General features: G+C 51.2%; 1 protein-coding gene across 1 annotated transcript in view; it reads left to right on the top strand.

Annotated features, from left to right (window-relative positions):
• LOC140391726 (coiled-coil domain-containing protein 83-like) overlaps positions 1–12,827 on the top strand; it is a 163,326-nt gene that overhangs the window by 74,545 nt on the left and 75,954 nt on the right. Inside the window, exon 4 of the mRNA XM_072476498.1 lies at positions 7,557–7,725. Within this exon, the coding sequence (XP_072332599.1) occupies positions 7,557–7,725 (169 nt within the window). The remainder of the gene's footprint in view (positions 1–7,556; positions 7,726–12,827) is intronic.

Genomic DNA, 12,827 nt, shown 5'->3' with positions numbered 1-12,827 from the left:
TGTTTAGCTGCTCTATCTTCCTATTTCTAGCCTCACTGGCACGTGGCACAGGGAGTAATCCCGAGATTACAACCCTAGAGGTCCTGTCTTTTAACTTTCTGCCTAGCTCCCTGAACTCCTGCTGCAGGACCTCATGCCCCTTCCTGCCTATATCGTTAGTACCAATATGTACAACGACCTCTGCCTGTTTGCCCTCCCCCTTCAGGATGCCCTCTACCCGTTCGGAGACATCTTGAACCCTGGCACCAGGGAGGCAACATACCATCCTGGAGTCTCTTTCACGTCCACAGAAGCGCCTATCTGTGCCCCTGACTATAGAGTCCCCTATTACTATTGCTCTTCTGCGCACTGACCCTCCCTTCTGAACATCAGAGCCAGCCGTGGTGTGACGACTGAGGCATGCCTGGCCTTCAGCCGCATCAAGACAGACATTACCAAGGCCGCGATGCACGCGGTGAACGAGTCCATCCCCTTCCAGGTGGAGAGCGATGCGTCAGACATCGCCCTGGCCGCTACCCTTAGCCAGGCAGGCAGGCAGGCCCGTGGCCTTCTTTTCCCTTACCCTCAACGCCTCCGAGATTCAACACTCCTTTGTCGTAAAGGAAGCTCAAGCCATTGTGAAAGCTGTGCGACATTGGAGGCACTACCTGGCCGGTAGGAGGTTCACCCTCGTCACCGACAAACAGTCGGTAGCCTTTATGTTCAACAACACACAGCGGGGCAAGATCAAGAATGATAAGATCTTGAGGTGGAGGATCGAACTCTCCACCTATAATTACGATATCGTGTATCGTCCTGGGAAGCTCAATGAGCCCCCAGATGCCCTGTCCCACGGCAAATGCACCAGCTTGCAAGATGACCGACATTGGGCCATCCACAATGACTTCTGTCACCCGGGGGTCACCCGGCTTCTCCACTTCATCAACGCCCGCAACCTGCCCTACTCCACCGAGGAGGTCAGGGCCATGACCAGGGACTGCCAAGTCTGCGTGGAGTGCAAGCCGCACTTCTACCGGCCAGACAAGGCCCACCTAGTGAAGGCATCCCACCCCTTTGAGTGCTTCAGCGTCAATTTCAAAGTGACCCTCCCCTCCACTGACTGCAATGTGTATTTTCTTAACGTCGTTGACGAGTACTCCTGTTTCCCCATTGCCATCCCATGCCTCGACATGACCGCGGCCACTGTCATTAAGGCCCTGCACAGCATCTGCACCCTGTTCGATTTCCCCACTTACGTCCACAGTGACCGGGGCTCCTCATTTATGAGCGATGAGCTGCGTCAGTATCTGCCCGGTTAGGGCATTGCCTCGAGCAGGACTACCAACGACAACCCCCGGGGAAAAGGCCAGGTGGAGAGGGAGAACGCAACGGTATGGAAGGCCGCCCTTCTGGCCCTACGGTCTAGAAGTCTCCCGGTTTCCCGTTGGCAGGAGGTCCTACCCGACGCGCTCCACTCCATTCGGTCGCTCCTCTGCACAGCCACGAACGAGACCCCTCATGGCCGTCTATTTGTCTTCCACAGAAAATCTACCTCCAGGATCTCGCTTCCATCCTGGCTGACAACACAGGGGCCTGTCCTTTTCCGGAAGCACGTGAGGAGCCATAAGTCCGACCCCCTGGTAGAAAGGGTCCAGCTCCTACATGCCAACCCTCTGTATGCCTACGTGGCGCACCGCGACGGCCGACAAGATACAGTCTCCCACTGGGATCTGGCACCCGCCGCGGCCGGTTCCCCAGCGACCATCACCTACACCACCCCCTTACACCGAACACCGCCCCCACCGCTACACGGCCAACACCCCCCCCCTCCCCAACCCACCGTGATGAAGCTCCAGACGACATGCTCCCGGAGTCAACGAGCCCAACACCCGTGCCCGCAGCGAAGCCAGAACTGAGGTGATCACAGAGAATGATCAAGGTACCGGACAGACCCGATCTGTGAGCCCACTTCACCCCCGCTGGACTTCAATTTTTTAACAGGGGGTGAATGTGGTGAATGTATTGCTGCTACAATTCACCACTGTATTGTATTATGTTGATGCACTTGTGGGCTCCGCCTGTGGCTCCACCCCCTCAGGGGTGGTATATAGATCTGCAGCCTGTAGGCAGCACTCAGTACAGAGCAGTCGCAGGCAGGCATAGATCTAGCTTATTAAAACCACTGTTCACTTCTACTAATCATCTCGTGTAAATTGATGGTGGCATCAAAGGAGGACCTTGAAGTCTGATTGAGGAGAACTGAACTATGGTGTGAAAAACTTTGGGTTTATGTTATTTGGATTTCTTTCGTTTTTTCAGTTTACGGTTCTGTTTAGTGTTAGGCCGGTTTATACTGTTTTGTTAAGGGATGAGGGGTGGGTCTCTGTGTTCGGACCTTGGGAGGGATTGTTTGGTTATTTTTACTTCTTGCCTTTGTTTTGACTGTTTGCACTGAGTGGGGGGGAGGGGAATCAGTGGCGGGGTAGGATGCCAGGCGCCATGGGCGTGAGCTGCCAGGTTAGCTGGGCGGGCTAGTTCATGGAAGCAAAGTGGGGGTGAGCTGAAGATCGATGTGGGGGGGGGGGCGGAATGGGAGTGCGAGTCTGGGATTGGGCGGGGGGGGGGGATTATACTGCTGACGGGGAGGGGACTTTCAAAGGTGAAGGAGGGTTGATGATGGTAGTTGCCCGTGGGCGGGCCAGGAGAGGTGCGGAGCATGGGCCGCAGACTGGCCTAGGAGAGATTATGGTTGATTGGCAGGTGCGGGGTGCCCCCCGACCAGGCTGGTCACGTGGAACGTTCGGGGACTGAATTTGCCAGTCAAAAGGGCCCGTGTGTTCGCGCACTTGAGGCAACTGAAGGCGGACGTGGCCATGTTGCAGAAGGCACATTTGAAGGTGGGGGATCAGATTAGGTTAAGGAAGGGATGGGTTGGGCAGGCGTTCCATTCAGGATTAGACTTTGAAACGAGGGGGGTGGCGATGTTGGTTAATAAGCGGGTGGCATTCGAGGTGGGGAATATAGAAGCAGATTCGCGGGGTAGATATGTTATGGTTAGTGGGAAGCTGGAGGAAATGGCCGTGGTATTGGTGAATACATATGCCCCGAACTGGGATGACGTTGTTTGACAGGAACTGGGGAAGATTCCAGACCTAGATTCACATCGACTGTTTATGGGGGGAGATTTCAATACGGTCCTGGATCCAAGGTTGGACTGGTCGAGGTCTAGGTCTGGGAAGGTATCAGCTATGGCAAAGGAGCTTCGGGGTTCATGGAGCGCATGGGGGGCGGTAGATCCATGGAGATTTGGGAGGCCAAGGAGTAAGGAGCTTTCATTCTACTCCCATGTGCATAAGCTGTATTCCCGGGTAGACTTCTTTGTGATGGACAAAACGCTGCTGGCTGAGGTGGTAAATGCTGAATATACAACAAAGTGGTGTCAGACCATGCCCCACACTGGGTGGACTTGCAAGTCAGCAAAGGAAAGGCCCAGTGCCCGCAAAGGAGGTTGGATGTGGGTCTGCTAGCGGAGGAGGAGGCATGTGAGCGGGTGAGGGAGGCCATTTGGGGATATATAGGGATCAATGACATGGGTGAGGTTTCGGCGGGGGTGGTTTGGGAGGCACTGAAGGCGGTTGTTAGAGGGGAATTCATCTCAATTCGGGCCCATAAGGAGAAAGCTGAGCGGGCAGAGTTGGGCAGATTGGTAGCTGAAATTTTACAGGTGGACAGGAGGTACGCTGAGTTTCCAGATGACAGGCTTTTGAGGGAGCATCAGAGACTGCAGCTGGGGGCGAGAAAAATGTGATGTGTATATATTCAACTGTTTATAAATATGGGATATGCCAATAAAAAGAATTTTTAAAAAAAGAAACTGCAGCTGGAATTTGGGCTCCTGTCCACAGGTAAGGCGGAGGGACAGCCTTAAAGGGGACGGTGTATGAATATGGAGAAAAAGCCAGCAGGATACTGGTGCATCAGTTGAGGAAACAGGAGGCGGCGAGAGAGATTGGGAAATTGAGAGATACAGTGGGGAAGATGGTTCTGGATCCGGCGGGGATGAACCATGTGTTTCGGGAGTTTTATAATAAATTGTATAAATCGGAACCCCCAACTGGGGAGGAGAGTATGAAGCGATTTTTTGGGGGGGCTGGAGTTCCCAAGGATAGATGAAGAGTTGGTGGAGGATTTGGGAGCCCCATTTGGGCTTGGGGAGGTTATAGACGGGTTGGCTGCAATGCAATCGGGTAAATCGGGACCAGACGGATACCTGGTTGAGTTTTATAACAAGTTTTCTGGGCTGTTGGGGCCGCTCCTGGTAAAGGTTTTTAATGAGTCAAAGAAGCTGGAAGTGCTCTCCCTAACATTATCGTAGGCATCGATTTCCCTCATTTTGAAGCAGGATAAGGATCCAGAGAGCTGTGGTTCGTATCGGCCAATCTCCCTGCTAAATGTGGATGCAAAATTGCTGGCAAAGATCCTGGCCACACGCAGGGAGGATTGTGTTATGGGGGTAATAAGGGAGGACCTGACGGGATTTGTTAAGGGATGATAACTGACGTCCAACATTAGGCGGCTCCTAAATGTAATAATGATGCCTGCAGAGGGGCGCGAGGTCAAGGTGGTGGTGGCTGTGGATGCAGAAAAGGCCTTTGAATGGATGGAGTGGGAGTATTTGTGGGATGTCCTGGGAAGGTTTGGGTTTGGGCAGGGATTTGTGAATTGGGTCCGGTTGCTATATCAGGCACCGGTGGCGAATGCAAGGACAAACTGGGTTAGATCAGAATATTTTAGCCTGTGTTGGGGGACGAGACAGGGATGTCCACTGTCCCCACTACTGTTTGCTCTGGCCATAGAACCTTTGGCAATGGCACTGAGAGCATCGAACATTTGGCGGGGATAGTGAGAGGGGGGTGGAACATAGGGTCTCGCTCTATGCGGACGATTTCTTCCTTTATATAACAGACCCGTTGGGGGGAATTTCAGGAATTATGAGAATACTGGAGGAATTTGGTCGGTTCTCAGGGTACAAACTGAGTATGGGCATGACTGAGGTTTTTGCAATCCACGCAAGGGGGCAGGAGAGGAGACTGAGGGAGATGCCTTTCAAAGTGGGGGGAGGGAGTTTTAGGTACCTGGAGATTCAAGTGGCAAGGGACTGGGGCAAGGGACTGGGGTCAGCTTCATAAACTAAATTTGGGCAGGTTGATTGAGCAAATGAAAGGGGATTTCCGCAGGTGGGACGTGCTCCCGCTGTCATTGGCGGGGAGGGTACAGACTGTGAAAATGACAATCCTCCCGTGTTTGCTGTTCGTGTTACAGTGTCTTCCAATCTTCATCCCCAAGGCATTTTTTCGGAAGATGAATGTGGCGATCTCGGGTTTTAAATGGGCCGGGAAAGCCTTGAGGGTGAAGAAGCTCCTTGAGCGGGGGCGTGGGGAGGGGGGCTTGGCCCTTCCAAACGTTATTAATTACTATTGGGCAGCTAATATATTGATGGTTAGGAAATGGGTAGTAGGGGAGGGGTCGGTGTGGGAGCGAGTGGAGGTGGCTTCTTGCAAGGGCACGAGTCTGAAGGCTTTGTTAACGGCACCTCTGCTGTTCTCGCTGGCTCGGTACTTTACAAGTCCAGTAGTAGTGGCAGTCCTGAGGCTGTGGGGGCAATGGAGGCAGAACATGAGACTGGAGGGGGCGATGTGGTCACCGATCTGTAATATTCACCGGTTCGCTACGGCGGGGCGGGGCTGGACGGGGCTTCAGGAGGTGGCAGCGGGCAGGGATTGAGAGATTTGGGGATCTCTTCGGTGAGCAGGGTTTCCCGAGCCTGTACACATGATTTGGGCATGTCCGAGGCTGAGGGGATTTTGGCTGGGATTTTCTGATGTCATGGCAGAGGTCCTGGAAGGGAGGGTGACTCCAAGTCGAGAGGTGACAACATTTGGAGTGTTGGAAGATCCGGGAGCACGGGGGGAGAGAGGCCGACGTTTTGGCCTTTGCCTCCCTGGTAGCCCGGAGACGGAGTTTGCTGGGGTGGAGGGACTCGGAGCCTCCAAAGTAGGGGTTTGGGTCAGTGACATGGCAGGGTTTCTTAGGCTAGAGGAAATTAAGTTTGCCTTAAGGGATTGACAGGGGTTCGCTCGGAGGTGGCAGCCATTCATCGACTTCTTCAAGGGGAATTGACCGTCAGCAGGGGCCGGGGTGGGGGGGTGGGGGTGGCGGGGGGGGGTGGGGTGGGGTGGCGGGGGGAGAAGGGGGAGGCATGGAAGTGACGAATAAGGGCAGGGAGTCTAATGTATGGGTAATCAGAGTTTAGATCTGGGGGGAATTGAGTTGTTATTGGGGGGGTTTTGCATGTCTTGGATCTCTGTTGTTTAAAATGTGAAAATCTTAAAATTATAAATGCCTCAATAAAATATTTCCTAAAAATAAAGATATGATTGGGTTCTGTGCCCCTTTGATTCCCCCCCCCCCCCCCCCCCCAGCTTATTGGCTGCTGGCTACAAACAAGTCTTGGAACAGATTTGTGAGTGACTCCCACATTGGTGGAAGCCCTCTTCCAACCCCGGGTGGTGAATTTGATTTTCTCCATTTGGAGAAATTCCGGTCGGTTGGACAGCCAGTCCGCTGCTTTGGATGGTACTGCTGACCGCCAGCCGAGCAAGATGCTCTGGCAGGCGATTAGGGAGGCAAATGCTAGGACATCAGCCCCCATCCCCTTAAAGAGTTCTGGCTGTTCTGATACCCCAAAGACTGCCACTTTTTAGCATGGCCCCATTCTCATCCCCGCAACCTTGAACATCACCTCAAAGAAGCCTGTCCAGACCCCGGCTGGGGCATGACCAGAACATGTGGCCGTGGTTGGCTGGGCTTCCCTGGCACTGTTCACATTTGTACTCCACCTCCGGAAAGAACCTACTCATTCGGGTTCTGGTTAAGTGTGCTCCGTGTATGAGGTATTTTTTTAAACTAATTTTTGTTTCTCCCTCGCCGATGTTCATCCTGTCTTTAAACGCCTGAAAGTATGAACTTCTTATTAGGCTGCAGTTCCATGGGTGCTTTTTACTCTCTAGTATCGCACTTGGACTCATCTATTATTTACTTTTTAAAATGTTTATAAATTTAGAGTAACCAATTATTTTTTTCCAATTAAGCAGCAATTTAGTGTGGCCAATCCACCTACCATCACATCTTTGGGTTGTGGGGGTGAGACCCACACAGACACGGGGAGAATGTGCAAACTCCACACGGACAGTGACCCAGGGCCGGATCGAACCCGGGCCCTCAGCGCCGTGCTAACCACTGCTCCACCTTACTGCCCTGGACTCACCTATTATTTACGCCTAAACGTTGGCAGTGCAGGTGAGCAGGCCATTCAGCAATGTCTGAGTTTGGCATCAAGGAGCCCTAGGAAAATTAAAGTCAGTGGAAAACCCTCCACTGCCTGGAGTCATACATACATTTGATGCAAACTACATTACCTTGTGTTTGGGTACAAACAAAACTTTGGGATATACACCCTCTCGCAGACTGTACCAATTCTGTTTTAATAATATTGTACTTATCTTAATTTTTATCAGAATGAACAATTGAAGAAGGAGCAGAAGGAACACATCCGAATACTAGTCAGAAAGGCCAAGGAACTGGAGAAAGAATTGGAACGCAAGGAGATAATTAACAATGAGCAAGTAGAACAGGCCATGAAAGAAAAGTTGGAATTAATTAAACATCAAAAACAACTCACACAAGGTATTAATTATATAATTAATAATTATATGAACTGAATTCTTTTTAAGACTTTTGATACTCACATTTTTGTAAACTTACATTTTAATCAGTAAGCCATATTTTGCATATTCTGGTGTGCTTGTATTTAATATTCAAAAAGAAAGCTACTCATTTGCAGATCTCAACACTGTGTGGCATTCCCCTGTCCATTCATCGTTCTTACACTCACTTTTAATTTTGCAATCTGACAAGTGACACCTGGGACTGAATTTTCAGGACTGCACAAAGGCCAGTGAGCGCAAATTTGGAAATCCTGCACCTGGGTCCGGTGCTGGCCATTTTCGCTGGCGCAGAACAGGAGCAGGTCATGAACTTGACACTCTAATTAGAAACTGGCAGTGCTGTTTAGAACTTGCAAAATTTTCCTGGACTCAGACATGATTTGGAAACCTTAATTCTCACCTGCAGGGTGAAACATGGATTGGGGTACTGAATCTGCTTACTCATCTGACCTGGGAAATAAGTTTGATAGTTTTGGCAGATTTAGGAGCATTCCAGAGGTTAATGTTTTTCAAATGCACAGTCAAATAATGTTTGAAAGATGTATGAGCTTCTCACTAACTGCAGAGCTTGAGCTCTGGGTTTTGGAATAAAAGCGGTGGCTAGAGTCACTGTTCTGCATCTGCGAGGCTGAGAACTATGTGAGCAGCATGTTTATGGAAGTAGCATGTTTATGGAGGTAGCATGTTCATGGAGGTGGCTACACCGCAGATTAGGAGCATGCAGGCAGAGAAGCAATGGGTGATTGTCTGGCGGTATCAGAGAACCAGGCAGTTATTGCAGGGTTCCCTGAGTCTACCTTGCTTGCTAATTGGTTTTCCATTTTGGGCACCTGTTCCTCAGGGGAATGCAGCCAAAGCAAAGCCGGTGGCCCTACGGGTAGCTCATTTGCACACAAAGGTGTAGCCATCTGGGATGGCCACTTCCCGATTACAAAATGGACACTTTGCAAAGATTGCAGGGAAAACGGACAATACTAAGAAAGCAAGCAGGTGCAGGGTTTGTCTGTTGATTGGAGCCGCAGCTCCCAGACAAGACCAAAACTGCAAAGCTATTACCATACTAATGAGCCATCCCCGGGGACAAAACAGTAACATTTAAGTAAACGATATCAAGGCAGACACCCCAGCGCCAGAGGAGACCAGAACAAAGCAGGCCAACGGCCACCTAGGACATGCCCAACCATCAGAGCACCCACCCCTTTATTGGAGAAAATCGATAGGAACGATTGGGAAACGGCCCAATTAATTGGGGCCAAGTTCAAGGCCCGCCCAAAAGCGCACGAAGCCCCTTTTGGGTATAAGAAGAATCCCCCAAGAGAGAATTGCTGTCTTGTGGCTCCGGCTCTCACCAAGGAGAGACCTGCCCAACAGCAACATCAGAACAAGTAAGTCCAAGGTCAACGCACGCTACGAGACAGATACCCTTTGCTGTTATTCCATACCAATTCGACCCCAGCAGCCTCAGAACGGCCATTGTTCCTCTGACTGAGTGGGCACCCGAAGCTAAGTATAGGCTTTAACAGTAGTGATAGTTTAGTTTGTAGAATTTTATGCATGAGTATATTTGACTGTGTGTGTGAATAAATGAGCAGTGAGTTTGAACTTACTAGCTGGTGTATCGAGTCTTTGATCAGTATTTGGTTTTGAAACTTGTGGTAGTATCGAGAGATACCTGGCAACTCTAGAGCAAACGTAATTAGAATTAAGGAAGGCGACCATATTGGCTGCCATCTTCAGAGCCAAATTAAGAGAAACACAATTAGCAACAAAGGGAGGAATCATAGAACCCATACAGTGAAGTCTACATCAAGTCCATCAGATCTACACCTACTCTCTGAAAGAGAACCCTACCTAAACCCACTCCCTAATCTATCCCTGTAACCCCCTAACCCCACCTAATCTTCAAACACAAATGGGCAATTTAGAATGGCCAATCCGCCTAACTTGCACATCTTTGGACTGTGGGAGGAAACCGGAGCACCCGGAAGAAATCCATGCAGACACGGGGAGAATGTGCAAATTCCACACAGACACCCAAGGCCGGAATTGAACCTGATGCTGTGAGGCAGCAGTGCTCACCACTGTGCCACCATGCCGCCCATATCGAACAGCAATAGCGACAGTGGACGTTATATTAAGGGGCTCAGACTGGCATTCCTGCAGCATTAAGCATTGCCTCCCTAGTGCCAGTGTCAAGGATGTCACGGAATGGTTGCATAACATCTTTCTGGGGAGGGTGAACAGCCAGAGTTGTGATCCACATTGGTACTAACAACATAGGAAGGAAGAGGGATGAGGTCCAGAAAGCAGAGTTGGGAAGAAAATTAAAAAGCAGGACCTCAAACAGTAATCTCAGGATTAATCCCAGTGCCATGTGCCAGTGAGTATAGGAATAGCAGGATTGAGCAATTGAACACATGGTTGGAGAATTGGTGTAGGAGGTTAGGCATCAGGGGCAAAATTCTCCGGTATCGGCGCGATGTCCGCCGACCGGTGCCAGAAACGGCGCAAATCAGTTGGGCATCGCGCCGCCCCAAAGGTGCGGAATCCTCCGCATCTTGGGGGGCCGAGCCCTAACTTTGAGGGGCTAGGCCCGCGCCGGACTGATTTCCGCCCTGCCAGCTGGCGCGGAAATGACATTGCAGGGCGGCGCATGCGCGGGAGCGTTAGCGGCCGCTCACGGCATCCCCGCGCATGTGCTGTGGAGGGAGTCTCATCCGCCTCCGCCATGGTGGAGACCGTGGCGAAGGCGGAAGGAAAAGATCGGTGGGCCCCGATCGCGGGCCAGGCCACCGTGAGGGCACCCCCTGGGGCCAGATCGCCCCGCGCCCCCCACCCAGGACCCCGGAGCCTGCCCGCGCCGCCTTGTCCCGCCGGTAAGGTAGGTGGTTTAATCCACGCCGGCGGGACAGGCATTCTAGCAGCGGGACTTCGGCCCATCCGGGCCGGAGAATCGCTGGGGGGTGGGGGGGGCCGCCAACCGGCGCGGCGTGATTCCCGCCCCCGCCGAATCTCCGGTGCCGGAGAATTCGGCAACCGGCGGGGGCGGGATTCATGCCAGCGGGGGGTCGGAGAATCTCGCCCCAGATTTCTGAGGCATTGGGACCACTTCAGGAGCAGGTAGGAGTTGTACAAGATGGACGGGTAACACAGTGGGCAGCACGGTAGCACAGTGGTTAGCACAGTTGTTTCATAACTCCAAGGTCCCAGGTTCGATTCCCATACTGGGTCACTGTCTTGCGGAGTCTGCACGTTCTCCCTGTGTCTGCATGCGTTTCCTCCGGGTGCTCTGGTTTCCTCCCACAGTCCAACGATGTGAAGGTTAGGTGGATTGGCCATGATAAATTGCCCATAGTGTCCAAAAAGGTTAGCTGAGGTTACTGGGTTACGGGGATAGGGTGGAGGCCTAGGCTTAAGTGGGATGCTCTTTCCAAGGGCCGGTGCAGACTCGATGGACCGAATGTCCTCCTTCTGCACTGTAAATTCTATGATCTATGAACACCTGACCAGGACTAATATCCTCACAGGGAGATTTGCTAGTGCCATTGGGGTTAAATTTAAGATTTATTGTCAGGTGTATCGAGGTACAGTGAAAAGTATTGTTCTGCATGCAATCCAGACAGAAAAACATACAACATACGATAAATAAACAATGTAAGTACATAGACATCGGTGAAGCATACAAAATATGGTGCTACAACTCTAGAGAAGATGCGGAGGGAGATCAGTTCAGTCCATAAGATGGCCAATCAGGAGTCTGGTAACAGCAGGGAAGAAGCTGTATTTGAATCTGTTGGTGTATGTTCTCATACTTTTATATCTTCTGCCCGATGGAAGAGGTTGGAAGGCACAATAACCCAGGTGGGAGGGGTCTTGGTTAATACTGCTCATTTTCCAAGTCAGCGGGAAGTGTAGACAGAGTCAGTGGATGGGAGGCGGGTTCGCGTAATGGACTGGGATGTGTTCACGACTCTTTGTAGTTCTTACATTCTTGTGCCGAGCAGTTGCCATTACCAAGCTGTGATGCAGCCAGATAGCGTGCTTTCTTTTTTAAAAAAAAATTTTATTTTCCACATTTTCATCAAGTACACAACAAAAGATAACCAACAATAACAAATACAGTATCAATTCCCAACCAGCATCCCCTTCAACATACAAACCCAAACATCACCCATACATTCCAAATGCGGGGGCCCCTCGCCCAGTCCCAGGAAAACAACAAGAAAATACATACCCCCCTCAAAGAAACATATCCCATGCAAACATACAAACCCCCGAAAAACCGAAAAAACAAAGACAAAGATTGACCCATATAACAGCATGAAGTTAAAAAGTAGAACTCTATATACACTCTTCCAACTCCCCTCCCCACGGTCCAAGACCAGTCCTCAGTTCCATTCCTCACTTCTGCCCCAATCCTTCCGCCTTCACAAACGCCTCTGCCACCTCAAAGTAAAAGTCTCTGGAGTTGTAGGTCATCCTCAACTTGGCTGGGTACACTACGCCACACCCCACCATTATTCAGTGCCGTCTTCACTCGGCCAAAGGCCACCCACCTCCTCGACAGTTCCACAGTTAAGTTCTGGTAAATACGTACACCAGCTCAAGCCCACTGCACCTCCTGCTTCTGCTTTGCCCAACTCAGGACCTTCTCTTTCAAGTGGTACCTGTGAAAGCAAACAATCACTGCTCTTGGCAGCTCATTCGCCTTTGGTTTAGGCCTGAACGACCAATGAGCCTGGTCCAGTTCATACCGGGACGGATCCTCTCCCTCCCCCACCAACTCCGCCAACACCTTGGCAAAGTACTCAGTCGGCCTCAGGGCCTCCACCCCCTCAGGCAGGCCTACGATCCTCAGATTTTGTTGATCCTCAGATTTTCCAAATCCTCCAATCTTGCTCGCAACCCTTCGCCATCTTGCCAGCTCCCGGGCTGGCCCTTTCATTCACCGGCGAACTGTCACTCCCTCCCTTCTTCACGGCGACTTTCTTCTGGCTTTTCGACATCTTCACTCTTCCTAATGCCTTCCTACACTCGATTATTGAAAAATTGCCCCTGGGA

Source organism: Scyliorhinus torazame, chromosome 15 (assembly GCF_047496885.1).
Source record: "Scyliorhinus torazame isolate Kashiwa2021f chromosome 15, sScyTor2.1, whole genome shotgun sequence".
Lineage (NCBI taxonomy): Eukaryota > Metazoa > Chordata > Chondrichthyes > Carcharhiniformes > Scyliorhinidae > Scyliorhinus > Scyliorhinus torazame.
The sequence above is the reverse complement of the archived record's forward strand: the minus strand, read 5'-3'. Positions and strand labels throughout refer to the sequence as shown.